The sequence below is a fragment of the Odocoileus virginianus genome, chromosome 11 (assembly GCF_023699985.2).
Source record: "Odocoileus virginianus isolate 20LAN1187 ecotype Illinois chromosome 11, Ovbor_1.2, whole genome shotgun sequence".
Lineage (NCBI taxonomy): Eukaryota > Metazoa > Chordata > Mammalia > Artiodactyla > Cervidae > Odocoileus > Odocoileus virginianus.
The window spans coordinates 69724796-69751707 of NC_069684.1; the positions used below are offsets into that span (position 1 = coordinate 69724796).

A 26912-nucleotide genomic window follows, 5' to 3' on the forward strand; every position below is an offset into this window, starting at 1 on the left:
GGACAGGGACTCCTGTCAGAGTTAAAAATAAACCCTTAGCAATCTACACCCAGCTCCTCCCCTCCAGAGGCCAGTGGGCCTTGGCAGAGAAATCCCTCCCTGTGGAGCAAACCAGGCCCCAGAGGACAGCAGGAGCAGGCAGTCACGGAGACAGGCTCAGGATGGGACTCCAGCTGCAGGCGGAGGGTCCCCCAAGGCACCCTTCTCCCAAATAAGCCCCCACACCAGAAAACAGACACAGAAGCCCCCTATCCGATGGGGTCAGCACCGACACCCTCCAGGGATTCGGAAAAAGAAGAAAATGTCGAAGCTAGCTAAAGAGAACACTCTGCCCAGCATCTATCCTGTAACCAGGAACATCAGTTACCTGAGCCCACGTCCTCACACAGTTCTATGGTACTGGGGTACCAGGACCCACGGGCAGCAGGAGAAGAGGGGGCCTCGGTGGGCCTCAAGAGACGCAGATCACCAAGACCCCTGCCCCCCAGTCAGGAGGGAGAAGAGACCCAGCTCTCGGTGACATCCTGCAGGTGGCCCAGGGGGAGGCCGGGGGGGGGCGTGCCTGACTCAAGACAGAGGCTATTCTTGGAAGCCAAAGGGATGAGGTCACACTGTGGATGCGGTAACCCGAAGCCCCAGGCTGCCAAGCCCTGCAGGGGCAGGTAGCTGCTCAGTGCCAGGGCAGCTGGAGTGAGGGCCTGGCAGCTGCCCTGGTCTCTGCAACCCCCCACCCAGGGAAGCCCCCTGCAGACAAGGCTGGAGGAAGGCGGAGCTGGAGGCCAGCACACGGCACCTCAGCCCCCAGCACCTCAGCCCCTGCCCCGGCTGACGGACCCTCCCCCCGGCCCCACAGAGCCTCCGGACACACATCTCAACACCTGGAGACCAGCATCCGCAGCTCACTCTGGGCACTCGGCACTCCGCAAAGATGGCTGGCCCGAGCCACCCACCAAGCTCGGGCTGGAAGAAGGGAGCGAATGGGGAGGGGGCACCAGTGAGTGTGAGAAACAGCTCGGCGGTGCGGCAGGAAGACCGAGGCCGGCGGCAGGCCGAGCTGTGATGGGAGACGGCAGCAGGGCAGGTTTATTTTTAGCGCTGAGACAAGAGGGGCTGAGTGACAGTTCTGGGCCCCGGGTGGGACGCCAGGTGACAAACATCCAGTGCGGGCTGGGAGCCTCACGACAACATGAAGAATCAAAATGGCAGCAAAGCGGTCAACTCGATGACCTGCCTGGGTGGGGGGGTGTTGGGGGAAGCGGGGAGGAGCCCCCCAGGAACATGAGGGGGTAGGAGCTGGTGCGGGCGCATCAAGAGGTCCCCTCCCAGGTCCCCATACCTGGGACTAGAGAGATTTTGCTTTTGTTTCACGTTCCAAAGAACCACCCCAGAGATAAGCCACCCAGAGATGTTCCCGTCATCTTCTCTGAGACAGAAAAGGCTTCTGCCTTTGCTCACTGCTCGTCACCTCCCAGCAAGAGTGCTGGAAGGCCACTGACCACGGAGGGCCCTGCAAACATCCCTCAAGTGGAAGGTACCCTTTCATGTGACCCTTCTGGACAGCTCAGGTTCCGGGCGGAACACACACACACAGCCCGGCTGGTCCTAGAAGGGAACATCGCTTCCGATAAAGGGTGACCTTGGGGCCACGTCCCAGCCTCTCCTCCCTGCCAGATAGCACACAAAGGTGTTTACCAGGTCAGAGAAGAGAGACTCTCAAGAACTCTACACTGCCAGAGGCTGAGCACAACCATACCCCCCTTGATGCTGAGTCTTCCCTTCCTTCAACCGAATCGCCCGGCCTGGCACCGAGGACCCTGGTCCAAAGTTCGGGGCTGAAACCACTGCAGTAGCCCTGAGCGGGCGGGAAGAAGAGAAGAGAAAGCGCGTATCACCAGGCACCTCCCTCTCCGGTGGCCTCCTCAGCCCCTCACATTCCCACGGGTAAGAAGGGGTACCCAGGCGTACCTGGTATGTACCCTAACTTCCCATCAGCTCTGGAAGTCAGTTCCCAGTTCTCACCTCGGAACAGCCCCAAACCCACACCATCCCTTCAGGTGAACTAGAAGGTGCCCATCTGGATGGACACAGACACACACCACGGCAGAGCCTGCCAACTGCAGGCACGGCCAACCTCAGCGGCCGCATCAGGCCCCACAGCGTCGGACGGGAAGGAGGTTCAGAGTGAGAGTTCCCGGCTTTACCCTGAGCCACACAGCACTGGTTCTTCCAATTTCTAAGGAAGGAGAGGATTCACAGCCCACGGAGTTACAAAGCCCATCCTCTCCGCTGAGGCTGTTGCTGGAACACAGACCAAGTCTTCACGCGAGAGAAGGAACAGCTGGTCCATGATGGTTATTAATTAACTGGACGGGGCCTGCCCTGGAACCCAGCAGGGAGCCTGTCAAAAGGGCATCCACGTTAGATGGTACTGCTGATGGTCAGACGTGGAGCATGGCAGCCAGCTCTCCTGCCTCTTGCCTCCAGCACGGCCCACCTACCCTACACTGCTGTGCCCAGGAGCCACCGGTAGCCTGACCCTCCAACATGTACCCTAAGGCCTGGGAAGCTTAACTAACCTATTCAACATCACACAACTAGTTAGCAGGGCACCGACACTAGATCGATCTTTCCTTCTCTTTTGTTTCTAATCTAGCACATAACCCATGATAATAGGGTCATCCCTAGGTATTTGTATCCATACATATCTTAAAACACAAAGTATCAATACTTCCCGAAAGACTAGAAAAGGCACAAAATCTGATTTTGGTTTCATATCTGGTACACATCAAGATGCTCGGCGGCATGACCTTATCTCCTTACCAGCGTCCCCATTTCGAAGCCACCTGATGAAGACAGAGCCCAGTGACTGGCTAATGGAGACTGAGGTTGGCACTGCGAGGTCCACAGTCCCCACATTCCCTCCAGCAACCAAACAATACAGGAACCCAGACCCAGAGAAGGTCCCGGGGAACTGGGTCCCAAGACATGGCTCTGATGCTGACACCAGGTAAGATCCTGGATGTGTGGCTGAACCTTTCCAGAACGGCCCAGCCTCTTCCTCGGTGAGGTGGAAAAGGTCAGGAAAGAGGAACAGGGAGTGCTGTGAGCTCTAAGCTATGAACTGTGGGTCCCTTCAAGACAGGTCCCTGAGCCTTTCATCAGGACCAAGAGTAGCTGACGCCTCTTCAGACACAGAGGGCAGCTCTGCCCAGGTCACGGCAGCTACGAGACAGGTGCAGCACAGGGCAGAGGGGAAAGGAGCCCAGAGAAGGCCTGAAGCAGAGGAGGAGCAGGCAGTAAGGTACGAATCCGATGCCGCAGACATCAAACCGCCAGGCGCGTCCTGCACCAGGGCACAGAAGGGCCCTGGGAATCATGAAGGAACTCAGACGCAGAGGCTGACGCCCCGACCTTCCTCCAGGCTCTGTGAGTGGGGAGGATGGCCCAGCTCAGATTCCAAGCAACCAAGACACCTTAATCAGGAACACCAATACCCTCATCCCCTAAAAAGGAGCCCCGCCCCTAAGGGCTTCCTTGGTGGCTCAGTGGTAAAGAATCCACCTGCTAATGCAGGAGACACGGGTTTGCTCCCTGGTCTGGGAAGACCCCACATGCCGTGGAGCAACTAAGCCGGGGCCGCAGCTGCTGAGTTTGTGCCCTAGAGCCCGTGCTCAGCAAGAGAGGCCACGATGAGAGTCGGAGCAGGTCAACCAGAGCCCCCCACCCACCATCGGAGGAGAGCCCCGTGCTCAGCAAGAGAGAACCAGCCAAAAATAAAAAGTAAATAAGATCATAAAAATAAATAAATAAAAGCCACAACCATGATACAAACTGAAAAAAGAATCTGGTTGTATTTTAGTCTACCAGACAGTAAATTGATTTTTTAAAAAGGTGGGGGGAGCCCCTTTATTTCCCAGACACCCATCAATATTTGGTCCTAAGGCTGCCCTTCTCCCCGTTTCTGTCAGCCGCTGACCCCACATCTTAGCTGGAGATTATTTTCAAGCTCTGTCAGAGCCCAGAACTCTTAAATGAAAAAAAAACACGCGCTGGCCCAGCTCTGACCCTGTGTCAGTGGGTGTCAAGAGCCCTGTTGCAACAGGCAGAGCCCAAAGTAAGGCGCAGGGTCTCTGAACCCAGAAGCCAGACCTTCCCCCAAAAAACCACAGGCCCCAACCTCAGAGATTTGCAACTTTTCTTTATAACATCCTGTTAGTTTACTTCATGCTCCTCAAACAATTAACATCCGCTTTTAACACAAAGATCCCTTAGGCTCCACACTGAGCCCCCAGCCCCGCGTGCTCCTCACCAGCATGACCCCCATCCCCTCCCGCAGGTAGCTGCGTGCACCCCTCAGGAGCCAAGCAACACACTGTCCTCGGCACCTTCAGTCCTCACCAACGCCCTCTCCCAAGTTCCTCTAGTTCCAATCACACAGCTTAGCCCAGACCAGCAAAGCCCAGAGAATATTTTACCAGTTCAAAGACGTTCCTCTCCACTGTTCACTGCAGTAGCCATTAACCACATCTAGCTGCTGACACTTGACATGTGGCTAGCAGCTGGCTTTTAAATTTAACTTAGCTTAATTTAATTCATCAATTTTAACTAATTTTAATTTAAACAGCTCTGCATGGGCACTGGCTACCATAGTGGACAGTACCGCCTTAAGATTACATTTGTTAACTGCATAATTTCACCTTCTCCAAAAAAGTTTCTGGACCTCCAAACTTTAAGGCCACTTGCAATCCTCCATACAACACAAAGCATATGGGAGGATGCTCAGAGAACTGTTAACTACCTGTAATGACAGTGGAGATAAAAGAGGCTGGCCAGTCAGTGGACCTTGCATCACCCTGTGATTCCATGCAGCAAACCCCCACCTGGAACACTGCCCCTCACTCAGCTACGCTAACTCTGCTTGCTCCTCGACAGGCACACAGCAGAGGACGCTGCCTGCCGTGCGGGGATGAGGCGGCCCCGCTTTCTCTCTACCAGTGTCCAGACCAACCCTGAGAGGTTCTGATCCGCGGCCCTTAGTATCAGCAGACACCAAGGAAGCCTCCTGGCAGCAACACGAGTCACCTGGGGAGGCAGGACTGGAGAAAGGGAAGGAGAGGAGCAGGGCTTTGCTTCCTCTAATTCATACAATGGAAAGACAAACAGCGATAAGTGACGACAACATTCTATACTCTGTAAAGCAGTAACATGCTTCGCCGAATCAGTCACACAGCAGAGGGGGACAGCGGGTGCTGGCTTTAATTAAATTTGTTCAGCTAATACCTAGGAGTCACCATGACACCATGAAGCAGGAAGCAGCAGGGAACAGGACCAATTAATGCACGAGTGGGTTGAGACTAGGTGTCCCTACCAAAGAAAGAGTGAACAGAACTCTCATGTTCTTACACACAAAAAAACAGTAACAGTAAATAAGATTTCTAGCAAACACTTGCAAAAAGTGGAGGGGGTGGTATAAAAAAAAAAAAAACTTGTTACTCCAGATTTAAAACTTACGGAGCTGCTGAGTTGGTTTATAAGCTGCCCCTCCAACTCTGGGGATCACTGCTGGGAGTTGATAAACCGCCCCCCCCAGCAACCCCTGACCCAACAGTCAAGGAGGGGCCCGCAGTGGGAGTAGTTCCGGGGGCTTGAGGGGCTCTGGAGCAGCAGCCAGGACCAAGCCCGCCGATGTCACTGCAGTTACCAAGTGGGAAGAGGTCAGACATCCCGGGTTCTGATCCTGATTCAGCCAAGGGCATGGCTGTCTCACCTCAAGAAAGCCTTTACTCTGGGCCTTGGCTTTCTCATCTGCAAAATGAGAGAGATAGATGAGATGACCTCTACCGTCCTTCCAACTCAGAGTGAAGTATCAGTGTGACTCAGGCCTTAGCAAAAGCAGCCAGGAGAGACCATGAGCCACGGTCATCACACCGACCAAGAAGCATTTAAATGCTGCATCTCTCAGGAAGATGGAGAGAAACAGCAGGGTGGGTTGAGGCTATTTTTAAAAGCACTGATTACATTTAATAGGACTAAGAGGTCACCAGACCACAGACAGAGGAGCAGGCCATCACGGCAGCTGCCACCTCTCATCAAGTCGCAGGGCTGTGAGATAGCAGTGACTAGAACCCCGTCAGAGGCCCTGCAGCTCTCTGCCCTAAACCCCAGGAACGGCCTCACGCTCTACATGGAGCAGAGGCCTCCTCCCTTTCTCTTCAGGCACCTTTCCGATGAGGCAATCCCCACATCTTCCTCCCTTGCTTCATAATCAAAACACTCCTGGTTTTGAAAATCATTTCACTACTCAGCACCTACAGTTAGGTTAGTCAAGATTCAAGATCTGGAAATCTCTTTGGTATGTCTCTGGAACAGCTGTTTGAGGCAGGCGTCCCCCACAGCTGTAATTACGTCTTACCCAATATTGGACGTGGAGGCACTGTTGATACCGCTGTCAGTCTCTGAATGCCTCATCCCTTCTTTCTTCCTCTATTATTAAGTTTTTATTCAAAGATGTGTGGGAAATCTACAATTTAACAGTTGAGTCAACTTGTGAGATCTGGGAGCAGGTTGCCTGTCAAAACACACTCTGACTTCAATCATCACCTGCTTCTAACCTGAGAAGGGCAAACTAGGAGTGTTACTTAAAATACTGCCGGATCTTCCCTTTCAAAATTATTTAAAGGGGAAAAAAATCCAAATCTCTCTCCTATTAATTACAATAGAAATCTGAATTGCCACCCAAAAACATTTTAGGGGGTAGTTTTGAGTGTCTATCAAATAGAGTAAGGAGCAGAAATTGAGAGCTTTTGTTCTGAGTCTTTATACTATATTCCAACTATCCAAGAAAATGAGCAGCCAGTGTCCCCAAACTGCTGGTGGGTGAAGGCAGATGGCGTCTCAGAGGGGACAGAAAACTCTCCTGGAAAGAACATCTGTCACTTCCTCAATGGTACAGGTTAACTGTGGTCCACCAGTGTTCACTCAACTCCACTCCCCAAGGTCAGAGCAACGGTCAAACCACCACTCTCCCTCCCTTCCCCAGTTTTCAGTATGGAAAGAACAGTCTAAGGCACAAATATTAAAGAGTTCAGGATACTGATGCATTCCTTCTCCAAAAGTCCAAAGCAATAGCTTGTAGTAAAAAACCAAAGAAATCTGACAGTGTTGAGGCTAGCTGAAGTTCTCCTGGGAATGGAAGAATGAAAGCTGCAAGAAATCAGTTTTAGAGGTCTTAAAATCTATAAATCAAACATGCATGCCTTCTACAACCTCAAGTACCAGAGTTTTATTATATCTAATTATATATTCCAACAGTCCCACCCATGACACATATCTGAGTTGTGCTTTAATAGCTGAAACACAGCTAACCATAGGGGTTGAGGAGGAAGAGAAAATGTAACACAGGAAGTATTTTTCTCCTCCTCCAATCATTACAGACACCTCAAGGGAAACAGGCATTATGTGTCACCTTTAGAGATGTGGTTTGATCTGAAACCCCTCTTAGGGGAAAACCTTTTCAGTGACCCTAGACACTTGCTCACACTGCACTAGGGACTCATCAGACCTCCAAGTTCATTATTTTTAACTTCGAAGTAGATATTCCCACTGAAATCCCTCTTCTCCCCACAGCAGGCTCCTTAAAAAAAAAAAAAAAAAAAAAAAAAAATAAAAAGAGGTTGGCTTTTCCCAACTCCAGGAAAACGCTCCCTCCTACTGTCCACCAATCGTCCAAGTCCAAGACTCAAGTGGCCATCTCCGATTTGTGGATTCAGCCCGGATCCACGCCGTGGTTTTCCAGATCCTGTTTACCATGATCAATGGAACTATGGAAACAACAGACACCGCGCTGGAGCCTGCTGGCCTCCCATCTGGAGCTTCGCGGGCACCGAAGGTAGGAGGGGGCCAACTCCCGATCAAAACAATCCCTGCCCCCGCGCCCGGAATCTCCAGCCTTGCACCTCCTCAGCCGGCGCGCGCCCCGAGGCGGCACAGCCGCTCTCACGAGGCCCAGGGAAGTGAAATCACACATTCCGGCTCCCAAATAAGGAGCGAGGCTAAATAAACCTTTCGAGATCCGACTTCTCCAAACCAACCCACCAACCAGCTCAATGAGTAATGGGCCTTTTGTGCCCGCGGAAAGAAGAGAGGCGGGAGGAGAGGACCGGGAACCACAAGCCCCCCGAAAACCGCTTCCTGAGACGGAGAGACGAGCCCAAGTGGTCCCAGAAGCCAACCGGGGCGACTTGGATGGAGGGCGCTCAAACCCCAAACGCCCGAGTCCTCACGAGTCCCCGTGAGTCCCTGCAGGTGACCGGAAACCCGGCCCGCTCGGCCGCGACCCTCCCGCGGCGCCCGCAGCCCCCGCCGCCCGCGGGGCACACGCGGGACGAGCGGGGCGGGGAGGGCGGCCCGGCCGCGGCCACTGCTCAGCCGCCCGGACGCGGGTCCGGGGAGCGCGCCGGCGCCGCCCTGGGAGCCCCCCACCCGCCCCGCGCCACCTACTTTCAGGGCGAATTTCTCCTGCGTCCTCTTGCTGAAGATCTGCAGAACTTTGCCGTTGATGCCCAGCCCCAGGACCTGCGTGGTGACCTTGTAGTCGTCGATGATTGCATTCTTCTTGATCTGCAGGCTCGACCTGACGTGGAACTGGGGGAACTGCGGCGGCGGCGGCTGCGCCGGGGCGGGGGGCGGCGGCGGGCCGGGGCACAGCGCGGGCGGCGGGCCGGGGCACGGCGCGGGCGGCGGGCAGCACGGCGCGGCGGCCGCCGCGGCGGTGGCGGGCGGGGGCGCGGCGCCCGCGCCGGACAGCATGGTGCCCGCGGGCGCGGGCGCGGCGGCCGGCCCCGCCTCCGGCTCCGGACGCGGGCCCCGCCGCCCCCCGCCCGGCCGCGAAGTTTGCTCCGGGCGGGAGCCGGCTTCCCCGCCCCGGCCCGGCTCCAGGCTCGGCGGGTCGCGCGGCTCCGTGGGTCCCCGCTGCGCGCCGCTGGCGCCCGCCGGCCCTGCTGCCTGCCTGCCTGCCTGCCGCCCTCCCCCCGGGGGCCGGGCGCTCGGCGGGACGCGGGGGACGGCGCGCGGGGCCCGGCCGGGGGGGAAGCGGCCGCGCAACAGAGTACCCAGCCCGGGGGCCGGCGGCCGCGTCACAGCCGCGTCTGCGTCCGGGGCCGGGCCTTAAAGGGGAGGGCCGAGGGGGCGGGGCCGGGGCTGTGGGGGCGGGGGGGCGGGGCTGGCCTTAAAGGGGAGGGCGGCGGCGTCCCGAGAGCCGAGGGCCGCCGAGAGCTGGGAACCGGGCGTGAGGACCGAGAAGTCCTAGTTGTCCGTTAGTGAGGACCGCCGTACCGAGAAACCCTCAGATCAGTTCAGTCGCGCAGTTGTGTCCGACTCTTTGCGACCCCACGGAACGCAGCACGCCAAGCCTCCCTGTCCATCACCAACTCCCGGAGTTTACTCAAACTCATGTCCATCGAGTCGGGGATGCCATCCAACCATCTCCATCCAAAACTCTAGTTGTCCATTAGTGAGGGCCGCGCAAAGGGAAACAGGGGGTGCATGAAAGTGCATTATCAGAAAATCCACCTTCTCCAATTGTCTACCTCAAGACAGCAGCCGCTGCGGGTGTCTTTTCAAGGCGAGGCATGACTCGTGAGTATGAGCCAGGGTGAGACCGCCGGGGATGAGCTGGAATTACAGAAGCCGTTCATCCCCGGAATAGGGTGAGGCAAACACGGACTATTTTCTTAACTTGAACACTTTCCTCTGAGTTTTACATTTCTTTTCCCACAAATTTGTTTTTCAGTAAAGATCTGTAACTGTATGAACACTGGTAATTATACTTTTGAACATTTTTTTTTTCCAGGTCAATTAGATAAAAGGGGATACAGAGCAGGAAGAGGACGGAGTTCAGACTGCCTGAATTCAGGCGGCCTTTTCCTTTGGCTAGTCGGTGCACCGCTCCCAGCGGCAAAACAGGGTGTGGAGAGAATTCCCTGAGACAGTGTACCGAAAAGAGACAATGTACCTCATCTCCAACATGGAAAAGTTAGCCCCTGAACCTAGAGCCACAAGAAATGGGTGTTTTTAGACAGAAAAAGAGACACAGATGTTTAGAACAGACTTTTTGACTCTATGGGAGAAGGCGAGGGTGGGATGATCTGAGAGAATAGCATCGAAACATGTATATTATCAAGTGTGAAACAGATCGCCAGCCCAGGTTGGATGCATGAGACAAGTGCTCGGGGCTGGTGCACTGGAATGACCCAGAGGGATGGGGTGGGGAGGGAGGTGGAAGGGGGGTTCAGGATGGAGAACACATGTAAATCCATGGCTGATTCATGTCAATGTATGGCAAAAACCACTACAATATTGTAAAGTAATTAGCCTCCAACTAAAAAAAAAAAAAAAAGAATTGCATGGAAAAAGATAAAAAAAAGAAATGGGTGTTTTTGAAGAAGCCAAATTCTGGTCCAGTTTAGCCTCAAGTCTGAGGAAGACACCAAGGAAAGTGAAAGTCACTCACTCAGTCGTGTCCAACTCTTTGGGACCCCGTAGACTATACAGTCCATGGAATTCTCCAGGCCAGAATACTGGAGTGGGTAGCCTTTCCCTTCTCCAGGGGATCTTCCCAACCCAGGGATCCAACTCAGGTCTCTGGCATTGCAGGCGGATTCTTTACCAGCTGAGCCACAAGGGAAGCCCACCAAGGGTCTAGCTAGACCTAGACACGTGGCCCACATTAGGGGAGGAGGTTGGAGAGGCCCTAAATATACACTGACAGAGGGTCTCTGTACATATTCTGATGGAGGTTTGGGGATGATCATGAAATACATCCCTGCTGACCTCCTCCCCACTGACTGGTAAAACAGTTCAGAAATAAGATAAAGGAACCACACAGGTGAAGACAAAACCTCAGCTTAATAACTGAGAGGGCTGAATTAGAGAGAGTGACTTGACCTAGGGCCACACATGGCTCCTCACGTGTGCCCCCGACATTCTGGAGTCCCCTTGTCCAGGACGACCCTGCTTGGGGAGAAGCAGAGCAGAGCGGGAAACATCCTAAGGACAGGTGCCCTGGGGCCTGAGCCCGGGCAGGGAAGGTGTGAAGGGTAGCTGGGACAGGAGCACGGTCCCCTCCAGGACTCACTCCAGGGTCAAGGAGAAGTACGGTTCCCCTAACACCAATACCCGCTCTTTCTCAGCAGTTAATTTAGTGAACACCTTGACTTTGGACAAGATGCCATGCTCAGACCTGCAGTGGTGGATGGTGTTGAGCTGTGGGGAAGAAGCAGACAGCGTCAAGAGAGTGGCACTCACACAAGTCTTGGAGGGGAAGACGGAGGGATCCTCCTCTGTCTACGAGACTGGGAGCTTCCTCTCATGCTGGAGGGCAGACAGGTTAGACGTTTCCCCATTCCTCTAACTCCTCAAAGACGGGCACAGAGGTTGGAAGACACCTCACCCATTCTGCAGTACCGCTGTCCCCTCCCTGGGGCACACGAGGAAGATGCCCACAGACCAAGAGAAGGATGCAGGCATGGGGAGGTGGAAACACCAGCTTCTTGGTCTCATCTCAGCTGGGGCTGGGGCTGTGCAGGGCTGGGAGTTGGTCTTTCTCCCTCTGCAGAGAGTCACTGGGGCCTTCCTACTGCCTGGCACTGAGTTTTTACCTGCTTCTCTCCACAAAGCTAGAAAGAGGATAAGCTCTTTATGCTCTTTCAGAGACAGAGGCACAGTGGAAAGAGAATAGAATTTAGAGACAAATGACCTAAATTCAAGTCTCTCCTCTTTGTATCTGGAAAAAAAAAAGAGAAAAATAATACATTCGAATATCAAGGTTGAATGAGAATTAAATGAGATAGTGTTCATGAAAACTCCCCATAAACTAGAAATGATCGTGAAATAGTGAATCTTATCACGGCTGAAGCTTTGTTGACTTGCTTTTCTGCTCTGTGCCCACTACCTGGGGATCTGTCCCTGATACGAGAGCTACCTTCCTATCTAGCTGGGACTCTAGGGAGATGCTGCAGCCCAGTGACCTAGGAATAACTAGACAACTGAAACCCCAGCTGGGGCTTCCTCCTGGAATTACAAAGACCAGTTAGGCATAAGGGGCACACAAGAACTCAGTTCATAGAAATTACATAAAGTGCACACACAGCATGCAGAAAACAGACACATGTATGAACGCAAACACATAAGTGCAATGTGCCTGGCATGTAGCGGAAACAGAAAAAATGCCTGATGGATGGAGAGTAACTAGGGAGAGAGATGGGCTAAGAGAAGAACCTTAGATGGGCAAGAGATGCAGTGCATTAAGTTCCAGTCCAGTCCTAACCAGTTGTGTAATCTCATGCAGGTCCCATGCCTCTCAGTTCTGTCTTTCTCATCTGTCAAACAGTGATTATAAGATCTGCCCTGCCTCCCTTTAGAGCTACTGGAAGAATAAAATATTTTTTTAGGACATAGAAACCCAGAGTTCAACCATCTGTAATGAACTACTTAGACAATTTTTATGGCTATGTAGAAGCACATAAAAAGTTAAAAGTCTCTGCAAATAGAAAGTACTACTTTTGTTGACATGCAAACACATATGCCATGCAATACTGTATACACAAAGACCATTTAAAGACCTCAGGTACAAAGAATTGGGTTAATTATAATCCTTGATTCATGGCACATCCTCATCATTGAATCATTGTTCCTTGAATCTCTGCTTTTATTTAATTAGTTATTAGGTTTTTGTCTTTTTGGTTTTGGGGGGTGGGGGGAGGTTGGGGCCTCGTCTTGTAGCTTACAGGACCTTAGTTCCTTGACCAGAAATTGAATCCAGGCCATGGTGGTGAAAGTGTCAAATCCTACCCACTGGACCACCAGGTAATTCCCTAGTTGTTTTTAATAATGCAGTCGGCACCTGTGAATCCACTACCCAAAGTGAAAACTAGGACTTTGACAAAAAGCACGCATCTAACTAGGTGGTTGCTCTATTCACCCCCAACCCAACTCTGTTTTCTCTGGACAAAATAACCATTATCTTGAATCCAATGTTCGTCATTCTTTGGCTTTCCATTTATGTAGTTTTGCTTCATCCGTTCAGCTCAGTCGTGTCCGACTCCTTGTGACCCCATGGACTGCAGCACCCAGGCCTCCCGGTCCATCACCAACTCCCGGAGCTTGCTCAAACTCATGTCCATCGAGTGGATGATGCCATGCAGCCATCTCATCCTCTGTCATCCCTTTCTCCTCCCTCCTTCAATCTTTCCCAGCATCAGGGTCTTTTCCAATGAGTCAGCTCTTTGCATCAGGTGACCAGAGTATTGGAGCTTCAGTTTCAGCATCACTCCTTCTGGTGAATATTCAGGACAGGTGTCTGACCTTCAAAAAAGGTGAAGCTCATTGTGTCTTAAAAGGGAGATGGATATGGTGACTTTATCAGAAAGATGAGGTTAAAATAAGGAAACATCTTGTCATAGTTCCAGAGTATTCCCCACCTCCTCATGGTGAGATGGTGATGGTGATGGTGATTAATGAATGCATACTGTATGTCCAAGACTGTGCTCAACCCTCCAGCGTTTCATTCAAATCTCAGGAGGATCTGTGGTAGAGACTGCTGGTTGTCTCTGCCAGTATCCATTTCCCCCTCTTTGATAGTAAAGAATCTTGAATATTTAGTGAAGCACATGACTGCCTGGAATAAAAACTACACTTCCTAGCCTCCATTACAGCTGGTTGTGTTCATGACTTGTAAATGAAAGCTATTAAGGGAAGCAGCAGCCTCCTTTCCTCCTTCTCCTCCTCTTTCCTCCTCTTCCTCTTTCCTCCTTCCTGGTGGTTAGAATAAAAATGTAATGGCTAGGGCTTCCCTAGTGGCCCAGTGGTTAAGAATTCACCTGCCAGTGCAGGGGACACAGGTTTGATCCCCGGTCCAGGAAGATCCAACATGACTGGAGCAACTAAGCCCATGCATCATAACCGCTGAGCCTGTGTGCTTAGAACCGGGTGCCCTGCAACAGGAGAAGCCCCTGAAACCCCGTGCACCACAACTAGACAAAGCCTGCTGGTCGAGATGAAGACCAAGCACAGCCAAAATTAAATAAATAGTAAATAATTTTCTAAAGTAATTGCTGGAGTTTGAGCAGCTGCCTTGAATCACAAAGTGGAGGCTACAGTTGAGGATGACAGAGTAAAAAGATCGAAGGGGCCTGGCTGGAAGATGGAGTCTGGATCTGTTGTATCAACCCTGAACAACTCACCCAGCCCTCACAGGAGATAGAAGTAGGTGTCCTTCTGATCACAGTAACTGGTGTTCTAAGTCTTCTTCCACTGACATTCTAATCCCATTCTATTACATGGCTCTCTGAGGTATGTGCTGTTGTCCTCATGTATCTGTTTTAAAATGAGGAAATTGAGTCCTTGAGAAATTGAATAATTTTCCAAGGGTTTTTCTAACCCAAAGTCCATTTTCACAGCCCCCACTGTAAATCCTGAGAAGACACACACCCACACATCTTTCTCCATCTCAGAAATATGATATCTGCCATTTCCGGGCAGAAATGGACTAAAGAGGTATGACCTATACTTTCCATTTTAGATTAACTTTAAGTCTCCCACACCTCAATTTCCTTCCATGTTGGCCTAATCTGTTTCAGAGTGTAGGTCTGTGTTAATTTGCATGGCTGGGTTATTATCATAGGATTAATCATGATTCTGTGACAGTCTGTCTTCTCCAGCTTCCCCTGCCATGCCTTCGCACCATCAGAGAGTAAAAATTTCCTATTTTACTGTGATGTGGCATTATGAATGGATGACAGGGGGTGAAAATCTATGGCTGTGAACTTCCTGCAGATTTTCAGATGACACGCTTTTGATGAGATAGGATTATCCACAAGCTGTTGGACAGATATATGCACACGGATATGGATCTTTGTGTCTACTGCTGGGACAAACAAACTACTTCAGAGGGAGCATGATTCACGGGAAAAGGTCTCTTCATTGAAAACTCTCTCTTGGAAAAGAAATGACTTGAGGCCAGGGAGAGAGAAAGCAGTCTTCATGTTGTAGTCCAGTCTTTCTTTGAGAAACTGAGAAATTCTCCAAAGCAAAAATGACAGATATATAAGAATCATTAGTCACAAAAATTTCCGAACTCTCTGAAAGTGCTAGGGACTGACCCACAGAAATTTTACCCAAAGCAAATGTTGTGGGCATTGCCCTCTGTGAGGACATCTCAGACGGGAAGAAATGCTCTGCTCCCCCACCCCAATGCCCTTATCTGCACCCCATCCTTTGAGTGTTTCATGCCACAGCAGGGAACAGCAGGAGCCGAGGTGGGGAATGGGAACGGGAAGAGAAAGAAGGAAGTACCCAAGGGGGAATAGAAACTTGGCTTCTGCACATCAGCAAACAAAACCTGGTCCAAGGGGACTGCAGATGGGACTACTTAAGACTACAGGATGCCTAATTGTAAATTCTGTGCCTTAGTATAGGAAATGAAGAGGAAAGAGGGAATTCTTCCACCATAGTCAAGACAGCCCAAGGCTGTTGTCCTGTATTAAAAGCTGTGCCCCTCCAGTCTAGTCTATGTCTGGTGTGTCAGTTGCAATTCAGATGCTCATTCAGCCTGGAGAGTGAAATGGGGAAGGGAGAGGGGTAAAGGGGATTTGTCATCCAGGAACACAACCAGGGTGTGTCAACCCAAAGGGTCACTAGTCTTCGTCTGGTGACCTGCTAACCCTTGGGATTTTTCTCCATCCCTCACTTAAGATGAGTAAATGCAGGTGGGCAAGGAGGAAAGGTAGGAAGAGATGTGAGTGTGTGTGTGTGTGTGTGTGTGTGTGCGTGTGTGTATTGGGTAGTGATCTTCAAAAGGTATAAAAATAAGCAGCTTCCCACAAGACCATAATTTTGAGGCCAGTGGAGCATGGTAGAATGAAGTCTGGGTTCAAATTCTACCTCCACCACTTACCACTACAGTAACTGTGGCTCTGCATTCTTTTTGTATAATGCCAGGGGTGAGAATATCCCTTAGATTAAATACCCAGGCAACATTTTGAGCTGTTACTGACACTCACTAATTGGCCTCTATAAATGGGACCTGTTATTATGCAGCGGGTGCCTTCAACACCCATCATCTCCTTCAGTCCTCTCAACAAGGCTGTACTTAGGATTGTTTCCGCTATTTCAGTCACTGAAAACTGAAGTCACCACACGAGACAGGAAAATTGGAGTTCAGGCCCTTGCTTTTTCCACACATCAGGGTCCATGTTACTAAATGCTCCCATAGGTGGTCCAGCCCCCTGACACCTGCAAGGCCACTCTGGGGAAGCCATCCCAGGCTGTGTTCATGGCTCACAAGAAGGAAACAGTCTGCAATCATCAGATTCCAGAGACTCTCTGCCTCCAAGACCAAGAGTTAAAGGCAATGAAGAAAGTCATTTAAACAGCAATGAATTTGGGGTCTTGGGATATACAAGCTTTTGAGAAAGGACCTAAATGTATGAAGTATGTGGTATATCCCACATTTCATTTTGTTTTTTGCTTCTTAAGTGACAGAGGTAGGAGCTAACCTTTCTCCCCACATTTCTCTTTAGGTTACAAAAACGATAATATTGTAGAGAGGAAAAGGACCTGATCTGTCAGCTTTCAGATTGTCTACACCTGTGTGTAGACAAGTAGGGGTGTGACCCGAGAAACTCTAGGCTCAGAACTTCCGGTGCCTCTCTGTACCACAAGAGGAAGTTCTTTCTTCTGCATGACCTATATAGTATACATTGTGGGCAAGTCCCTCTCATTCCTGGAAGCTCACTCACTGATGCTGGTGAGGGGTCTCCCTACACCTCTGGACAGAGGTCCAGAGCCCCTGCCCCTTCTTTGGAGCGGTGGGTGCAAGAGAAAATTGGATATGCTGAAAGAGAGAAGTTGGCGTGTGGGCTGTCCTGACACCTGCCCCTGCCCTCACCATCAGTTCTGCAGCCCCTTTCATAGCCACGAACACTGACAGAGCACCACTCAGGACCAAGTATTGTACTAGACGTAGGAATGCCCAGGACCCCGACAGACCTTGAGTGCCTTGAAAAGTTACATGCATATACACACGTGTATATACATATGATGGTTATACATACGTAATGTAAAATTTGTCATTTTAACTAGTTCAGAGGCATTAAGTACATTCATGTTGTGCAGCCATCACCGTCATCCACCTCTAGAACTCTTCAGCTTCCCAAGTTGTTTCTCTGTTCCGATTAAATAATAACTCCCCACTCCCATCCTCCTCCCGGCCCCTGGCGACCACTACTCTACTTGCTGTCTCTATGGATTTGACTATTCTAGGAAACTCATATATGTGAAATCATGTAGTATTTCTCTTCTTGAATGGCTTGTTTTACTTACCACAAAGTATTTAAATTCATGTTGTAGCATGTGTCAGAATGTCTTTTTTTTTTTTTTTTTTTTTGGCAGGGCTGTGCCATCATATACATTGGGCTTCCCTGGTGGCTCAGATGGTGAAGAATCTGCCTGCAATGTGGGAGACCCGGGTTCAATTCCTAGGTTGGGAAGATCCCCTGGAGAAGGAACTATCAACCCACTCCAGTATTCTTGCCTGGAGAATCCCATGGACAGAGGAACTTTGTGCATCCTGGGGTCACAAAGAGTCAGACACAACTGAGTGACTAGATGATTTGAGTATATATATATACACCAACTTTTATTTATTTGTTCATCCCTCTTGATAGACACTCAGTTTGCTTTCACCCTTTGGATAGCGTGAACAATAATGCAATGAACATCAACATCACTGCTCATTCGCTCAGTTGTGTCTGATTCTCTGTGACCCCGTGGACCACAGCCCGCCAGCCCTCCCTGTCCATCACCAACTCCCAGAGCCTGCTTAAACTCATGTGCATTGAGTCCAGGATGCCGTCCAACCATCTCATCTTCTGTTGTCCCTTCTCCTGTTACCTTCAATCTTGCCCAGCATCAAGGTCTTTTCCAGTGAGCTGGCTCTTCACCCCAGGTGGCCAAAGTATTGGCACTTCAGCTTCAGCATCAGTCCTTCCAATGAATATTCAGGACTGATTTCCTTTAGGATAGACTGGTTGGATCTCCTTGCAGTCCAAGGGACTCTCAAGAGTCTTCTCCAACACCACAGTTCAAAAACATCAGTTTCTTGGCGCTCAGGCTTCTTTATAGTCCAACTCTCACATCCATACATGAGCACTGGAAAACTATAGCTCTAACTGTATGGACCTTTGTCAGCAAAGTAATGTCACTGCTTTTTAATACATTGTCTAGATTTGTCATAGTTTTTCTTCCAAGGAGCAAGCGTCTTTTAATTTCATGACTGCAGTCACTGTCCACAGTGATTTTGCAGCCTAAGAAAATAAAGTCTGTCACTATTTCCATTGTTTCCCTATCTATTTGCCATGAAATGATGGGACTGGATGCCATGATCTTAGTTTTCTGAATGTTGAGCTTTAAGCCAGCTTTTTCACCCTCCTCTTTTACTTTCATCAAGAAGCACTTTAGTTCCTTTTTGCTTTCTGCCATAAGGGTGGTGTCATCTGCATATCTGAGGTTATTGATATTTCTCTAGGCAACCTTGATTCCAGCTTGTGCTCCATCCAGCTTGGCACTTCTCATGATGTACTCTGCATGTAAGTTAAATAAGCAGGGTGACAATATACAACCTTGACGTACTCCTTTCCTTATTTGGAACCTGTCCGTTGTATCATGTCTGGTTCTGACTGTTGCTTCCTGACCTACGTACAGGTTTCTCAAGAGGCAGGTAAGGTGGTCTGGTATTCCCATCTCTCTAACAATTTTCCATAGTTTGTTGTGATCCACACAGTTGAAGGCTTTAGCGTAGTCAATGAAGCAGAAGTAGGTGTTTTACTGAAATTCTCTTGCTTTTTCTATGATCCAATGGATGAGGAAGTGGCAACCCACTCCAGTATTCTTTTTTTTTTTCATTTATTTTTATTAGTTGGAGGCTAAGTACTTTACAATATTGTAGTGGTTTTTGTCATAAGTTGACATGAATCAGCCATGGATTTACATGTATTCCCCATCCTGATCCCCCATCCCGATCCCCGCTCCCACCTCCCTCTCCACCCGATTCCTCTGGGTCTTTCCAGTACACCAGGCCCGAGCACTTGTCTCATGCATCCAGCCTGGGCTGGTGATCTGTTTTACCCTGGATAATATACATGTTTCAATGCTGTTCTCTCTAAACATCCCACCCTCACCTTCTCCCACAGAGTCCAAAATTCTGTTCTGTACATCTGTGTCTCTTTTCCTGTTTTGCATATAGGGTTATCATTACCATCTTTCTAAATTCCATATATATGCGTTAGTATACTGTATTGGTCTTTATCTTTCTGGCTTACTTCACTCTGTATAATGGGCTCCAGTTTCATCCATCTCATTGGAACTGATTCAAATGAATTCTTTTTAATGGCTGAGTGATATTCCATTGTGTATATGTACCATAGCTTCCTTATCCATTCGTCTGCTGATGGGCATCTAGGTTGCTTCCATGTCCTGGCTATTATAGATAGTGCTGCGATGAACATTGGGGTGCACGTGTCTCTTTCAGATCTGGTTTCCTCAGTGTGTATGCCCAGAAGTGGGATTGCTGGGTCATATGGCAGTTCTATTTCCAGTTTTTTAAGGAATCTCCACACTGTTCTCCATAGTGGCTATACTAGTTTGCATTCCCACCAACAGTATAAGAGGGCTCCCTTTTCTCCACGCCCTCTCCAGCATTTGTTGCTTGTAGACTTTTGGATAGCAGCCATCCTGACTGGCGTGTAATGGTACCTCATTGTGGTTTTGATTTGCATTTCTCTGATGAGTGATGTTGAGCATCTTTTCATGTGTATGTTAGCCATCTGTATGTCTTCTTTGGAGAAATGTCTGTTTAGTTCTTTGGCCCATTTTTTGATTGGGTCATTTATTTTTCTGGAATTGAGCTGCAGGAGTTGCTTGTATATTTTTGAGATTAATCATTTGTCTGTTTCTTCATTTGCTATTATTTTCTCCCATTCTGAGGGCTGTCTTTTCACCTTGCTTATAGTTTCCTTTGTTGTGCAAAAGCTTTTAAGTTTCATTAGATCCCATTTGTTTATTTTTGCTTTTATTTCCAATATTCTGGGAGGTGGGTCATAGAGGATCCTGCTGTGATTTATGTCGGAGAGTGTTTTGCCTATGTTCTCCTCTAGGAGTTTTATAGTTTCTGGTCTTACATTTAGATCTTTAATCCATTTTGAGTTTATTTTTGTGTATGGTGTTAGAAAGTGTTCTAGTTTCATTCTTTACAAGTGGTTGACCAGTTTTCCCAGCACCACTTGTTAAAGAGGTTGTCTTTTTTCCATTGTATATTCTTGCCTCCTTTGTCGAAAATAAGGTGTCCATAGGTTCGTGGATTTATCTCTGGGCTTTCTATTCTGTTGCATTGATGTATATTTCTGTCTTTGTGCCAGTACCATACTGTCTTGATGACTGTGGCTTTGTAGTATAGTCTGAAGTCAGGCAGGTTGATTCCTCCAGTTCCATTCTTCTTTCTCAAGGTTACTTTGGCTATTTGAGGTTTTTTGTATTTCCATACAAATAAAAAAATAATTGTGAAATTATTTGTTCTAGTTCTGTGAAAAGTACTGTTGGTAGCTTGATAGGGATTGCATTGAATCTATAGAGCTTTGGGTAGTATAGCCATTTTGACAATATTGATTCTTCCAATCCATGAACATAGTATATTTCTCCATCTGTTTGTGTCCTCTTTGATTTCTTTCATCAGTGTTTTATAGTTTTCCATGTATAAGTCTTTTGTTTCTTTAGGTAGATATACTCCTAAGTATTTTATTCTTTTTGTTGCAATGGTGAATGGTATTGTTTCCTTAATTTCTCTTTCTGTTTTCTCACTGTTAGTGTATAGGAATGCAAGGGATTTCTGTGTGTTAATTTTATATCCTGCAACTTTACTATATTCGTTGATTAGCTCTAGTAATTTTCTGGTAGAGTCTTTGGGGTTTTCTATGTAGAAGATCATGTCATCTGTGAACAGCGAGAGTTTCACTTCTTCTTTTCCTATCTGGATTCCTTTTACTTCTTTTTCTGCTCTGATTGCTGTGGCCAAAAATTCCAAAACTATGTTGAATAGTAGTGGTGACAGTGGACACCCTTGTCTTGTTCCTGATTTCAGGGGAAATGCTTTCAATTTTTCACCATTGCCACTCCAGTATTCTTGCCTGGAGAATCCCATGAACAGAGGAGCCTGGCGGGCTACAGTCTATGGAGTTGCAAGAGTCGGACACAACTGAGCGACTCAGCACACACACACAACGGATGTTGACAATTTGATCTCTGGTTCCTCTGCCTTTTCTAAATCCAATTTGTACATCTGGAAGTCTTCATTTCACATACTGTTGAAGCCTAGCTTGAAGGATTTTGAGCATTACCTTGCTAGCTATGAACATGGGTGTACAGATATCTGTTTGAGTCCCTGCTTACAGTTCTTTTAGGTATATACCCAGAAGTTGAATTGCTAGGTTTTGTGGTAGTTCTACATGAAATTCTTTAAGAACTGTCAAGCTATTTTCCATAGCAGTTGCATCATTTTACATTCCATCAGCAAGGTATAAGAGTTCCAATTTCTCTACTTAGCTAACACTTGTTATTTTCTTGCTGTTTTGTTTTTGCATTTTGGTAATAGCCATCCTAATTGGTGTGGCATTGAGAGGGTTTAAGCATGAGTCTTCTGGACTCACTAACAAGAGAGAATCATCTGAAAGTTCTCACCAAAGAAATGGCATTTGACCTAGGAATCTAAAGAAGGGCAAGAATTCTCCTGGCAAAGGAGGAGAAAAGGAAAACATCTAACAGTGGAGCAAAGGGAGAGAAGAAATTGCACAGCCTCTTCCGAAGCATCAGGTGGTCAGCATGGGGTGTGTAGGGGAGGGTGCCAAGGTGTGAGGTGACAGGCGGGCTTAGGGGCTAACACTCCACTAAGGCTTTGGACTTTGGCCGACGGGATCCATAAGTGATATTACGTGAAAGTGCTGTACAAGCTTCAACACAGGGTATAAATGCAAGAGCCTGGGATGAAAAAGAAAGAAATGTTTTTAAAGAAACAAATGTAATAAGTGAAGTCACTCAGTCGTGTCCAACTCTTTGCGACCCCACGGACTGTAGCTCACCAGGCTCCTCTGTCCATGGGATTTTCCAGGCAAGAGTACTGGAGTGGGTTGCCATTTCCTTCTCCAGAGGATCTTCCCAACCCAGGGGTCGAACACAGGTCTTCCGCATTGCAGGCTGACGCTTTACCATCTGAGCCACCAGGGAAGCCCCTCCTGGCAATTAGAGGCAGCTTCTGGCATCTACCAGGATGGGTCCCGAGGGTGCTAGCTCTGGCCAACCCCACCACGTTGGCTCTGAGTGCAAAGGCGCCCGAATGGCTCCCCTCTGTCACCCTCTCCTCTCCTCTCAACTGTCCACTGGTCCATTAGATAGGAGAGCGGCCTTCCAGGCCAGGATGGACCACTGCATTTAGCAATGTGTCGCCTCATAGTTCAAGATTCCAAGTGGTTCACATGCCCAGAAAATCTTCCCAAGCAGCCACCTGCCTCTGAAAGCCCCTTCTGAGCCTGAAGTCGGGTCCAGATGTGGCCTCCCCGGTGCGACAGCATCAGTATCCCTTCTGCCCTGAAGAGAGGACCAAAGGGCTCTTCTCTATATTCAACACGTAGAAGATTTACAAAAGTACAGAATACTCGCTCTCTCTCTTTTGGAAACTTTAACACATCTGCATGGTACCCAGTGCAGGGACCCTGAAGGCCATGTAATAAACAGCTCTGTCCTGCTCGAAGCCCTCAGCCACTCAACTGTCCACCCCGTTCGTTGGTGCATCCTTCCAGCGGTAGCTGAGCCAGGCCAACCTTTCACTTAGGAACTGGCATGGATTGGGTTTGGCCTGAATCTCGGTACATCAGATCCTAAACTCCAAAGTCAAGCAGGCAGCCCTGGACCCACCGTGTCACCCAAGTCCAGAGGCCTGGACAGCACAGAACCTTCACTCGGAGCTTCCTGGGACCAGGTCATCCTTTTCCCTCTGAGCTTCTCCTAGCTTCTGTAGGGAAGGGATAGGAAGCAGGCGGGGACGGCCTGGGTGGGAGTGGATATACAGCGGGGGGACGGGCAGAGTGAGGCCAGGCCCGCAAGAGGAGAGATGGGCTGAGCTCTGGTCCCAAGAGGAGAAGCCTCTGAGGCTGGCCCCCGGCCGCTCCCCTGTTGTCTGCAGAGCCATCTGGGGCCAAGGCCCCAGTCACTCAGACAGAGCCCAGTCGTGCGGGCAGCCGTCCTCTAGGCCTGCCCCGGACAGGCCGGGCCAAGCAGAGGTGTTTCTTCCAGCCCTGGTGTCATCACAGCTGCCCTGGCCAGCATCACTCCCCAGGCAATCCGGTTCTCGTTCACACCGAGAAGTGTGCCGATGGAGCCACAGAATGTGGGGGGACCTGGGGCCTGGAAGGAGACAGGGGCTGCGTGGGGAGACCGGTGGGCGTCCTCATTGGGACGCGTCAGGGGTGGACCCAACAGGACTCCAGGGCAGCCTGCTCCAGGACATGGGGGACCGTCTTCCGCAGAGCTGGGAAAAAGGGAGCGGGCAAGAAGGGAATGAAGGCATACAAGGGGGACCCAGGGCGAGGAGCCAGGAGGAACTGGAGGCAAGGTGACACCCCCTGTTTCATGCGCCACTCCGTGTTAGGGTCAGAGACCCGGGGGAAAGTGCAGCCTCCGGGGAGACGCGTGTCCCACAGGCTCAGATCCACCCCCAGTGATGTGCCCACTGCCGACCCCGGAACACAACAGTCACTCGTGCTGGGCAGACAGAATGCAGGATGGTGCCTGCCACTCAGAGAAAGACCAACATCGTAACGATCACGCCCATTGATCAAGTGCTTACTGTGTTCCTGATGTGGTTCTAAGTGCCCACCGTGTGTTGACTCAAACAGTTCTCACAAGAGCCCTACAAGGTGAGCATTACTAATACCCTTTCAGGGGCCCAGTGTACCTAAGTGACTTGAAGTAAGGCCTGGAGTCGGGATCGGAAGGCGGGAAGCTGGGACCCAACCCAAGATAGGGAGTGGGGAGAGGGGCCATCCAAAGGCAGGCGAGCCTGGGGCGTGAGACTCTTTGCTAGAGTTTCCTCTCCGATCAGGAGCCTGGCTCTGATCTCACCCCCACCCCAGACCCAAGTGGGCGCCACTGGACCCCGTCCTGGACTTGGAAAAAGTCACGATGAGACAGTTACGCTTTTCCCACACCGTAATTCCAACAATCCATTCATTTGGATCAAGATCTTGGTCCATTAAAGGTGTTGGGAGGAGAAGCAGAGCCCAGCATGCTGCTTGCTCTCTCTTCCCTCCACTGCTCCCCGTCCTGACGCTTTTTCTCTGCTGCTCCTTCTGCGTTTTGGGGAACACTGTCCAGGTGCAGGGGTATTTCCGAAACACCAGCTTGCTTCATATGCGCCCCACGCAGCTGCCGGCTCTTTTCCCCCTGGGAAGTGGAGTTACCAAGGCAGTCAGAGAATCAGGTCATTTCTACTGTTACTCAGAGTTTCCAGGGGCGCTGGTGCTGCCAATGGAAATGTCAACGTGGGGCCAGTACATTGCCCCATGCCCTGTTCTATGACTACCGTTTATCCTCAATCGATTCCTGAGAACAACAGAGGATGTGAATAATCAGCCTTGGGATGGAGTGTGGGGCAGCCAGGCCAGAGGAGGAGACAGAGGAGGAGACGCTCTCCCTTCAGAAAGACCTCTGGCTCAGGGAACATCTGCTCTGGGGACGAAACGGGCTCCCGGGGAAGGCACCCAGCTCCGACCTGGCCTCAGCAGATAAGGTGTGTGTGCAGAGGGACCAATTAATCGCCAATTAAGGACGGGTCCTTTACCACCTGACAGTTGTGGGAAGCTCTGTCTAGGAAATGGGGAAGGAAGTCGTAAGAAAGGATCCTGAGGGTATCACATGAAGTGGGAAGCATGGGCATTAGAATAAGGTTGAAAGATCGCAAGTCCTGGAAACCAGTTATTTAAAGACACTCCTTGTCTCACTCACACACACGCACACACACCTGCACACACACGCACTGGAGGCTGATAGAGCCAGCAGCAGAGCCAGTTTTCTTGGCTTCTTGGCCTTTAGGTCTGGCTGAGAAGACAGGGCTAGGCATGTATCACTGGTCATTTTAGTCAGTTTCACTTCCTGTTTCTCATGCAGAAAACATAATAATCATCATAATGATAATAATAGTTCCTCAGGCTTGCCACTGCCTCCTATTTATCTAGGGCCTCCCAGAAGTGCGTGTGTAAGTGGGAGGGGGAGGGCACAGCTTATCTGCTCTATCGGTCAACAGCTGGGGGTGGAGGCAGGCACGGAGGCAAGGGTAGGGGATAGGAATTACCAACAGAAATTATTAAACTCTTTTTTTTTTTCCCAAGAAGAGGAATCTTAAACGGGTTGGTAGTTCCCCAAATGGTCATTCTCACCACAGGGATGTTTGTAAATCCCTTCTCCCAGGGTCCTCCAAAAATCAATCCCTCCCTTCTCAGCCCCCAGTCTGTTCCAGTCTAGGAAATTCTTGTGATCCAAGGCCCAGAGACCTTCAGCTGACTTCCTAGAGTCACACAGCAGGAAAGATAGGACCGGATCAGGTTTCTTACCCATCCACTAAAAGCCATAACCAAGAAGGGAATTTCCAACTCTATGGGGAACTTGCAAAGTTGTTAGGAAAAACCACAACTATTTCTGCTAAGGAAAAAATATGCAGTCCTCCGCAGACCTGAAACCCCAGGACAGTAAGAGAGAGCTCCACTTACTGGGAATGGGTTGGACCATCCAAGATTAGGATGGGGCAGGGGGGAACAGCTTCCAGACTTTGATCATTACAGAGGTTCCTGGATAGAAGTGTCAGGCCAGTATTTTAATTTTTTACCACCAGTCAAAGGAGCTGTGCTCCAAGGACAAAGGTTGGGCACTTGAGAGGCTCTGGGGACTCAGATGGGAGTGGAGGGAAGCGGGGGAGGGAGCCATTACCCTGATGACAGTACTGACTTGTCCTTCCTTTCATCCCTCCCTCCCCTTGGGGATCTGAGGACACGCAGAGGGAGGGAGGAAGCAGGTGGCTCAAGAGTCTTTTCCATATGAACAAAAAAGAAGGCAGGTAAAGAAAAAAATTAAACCACCAGAGAGAACCTCTAATTTTGAGTTAAGATAAAAAAAAAAAGCTTCTGCTCAGATGCAAAGACACACACATACACACATCCCACACAGATGCACCCCGAAGCACTATTTAGCTACACTAGGGATGAGAGGATGTGAGATCATGCATTTATTTACTGTGGTATTTATTATTGTGGGGATTATTTTTCCCCCGAAGACAATCATAAGCCTGGGGCTGGATGGTGAGTGCCAGTCTAACAATGTGAATATGAGAACTTAACTGTGATCCTGTGAATAATCAACCTGAGGCTGTCAGGTGAAGAATCCATGTGGGGAGGGAATAATACTAACACTAAACACACACACGGTGATCACTACGTGCCAGACACTGTTTCCAAGCTCTTTATATATATTTGCTCATTTAACACTGGCAGCAAGCCTGTGAGATAGGCTGCAGCTCTTATGAGCCACATGCTTCTCATTCACACTCATTTTAACCCTGGCTGTCCTCAGTAAACTATCCAGAAATTATGAAGAATTTCAAGAGAGCAACCGCAGAGCATTAAACCAAATATGGGGTTCCAAAAGCACAGGTCCCTGTGTGAACACACGGGTCACACACCCCTGAAGCTGGCTCTGCAGAGATCCACCCCCCCCCCGCCCCGCCCCCAAATCCTTGCATAGAACAATTGTGCTGTCTTCTG

The 26912-nt window shown here is 49.7% G+C and overlaps 1 protein-coding gene and 1 long non-coding RNA gene across 2 annotated transcripts in view; one reads left to right on the plus strand and one right to left on the minus strand.

The window, feature by feature from the left end:
* Window positions 1–9155, minus strand: part of MAPKAPK2 (MAPK activated protein kinase 2) — a 47424-nt gene extending 38269 nt beyond the window's left edge. Inside the window, exon 1 of the mRNA XM_070474562.1 lies at window positions 8500–9155. Within this exon, the coding sequence (XP_070330663.1) occupies window positions 8500–8808 (309 nt within the window). The 5' untranslated portion in view covers window positions 8809–9155. The remainder of the gene's footprint in view (window positions 1–8499) is intronic.
* Window positions 9156–9278: 123 nt separating this feature from the next.
* Window positions 9279–13706, plus strand: LOC139037547 (uncharacterized). Its single transcript, XR_011490430.1, has 2 exons — window positions 9279–11385; window positions 13085–13706. It is a non-coding gene; the product is annotated as an uncharacterized lncRNA (long non-coding RNA).
* Window positions 13707–26912: the final 13206 nt, after the last annotated feature.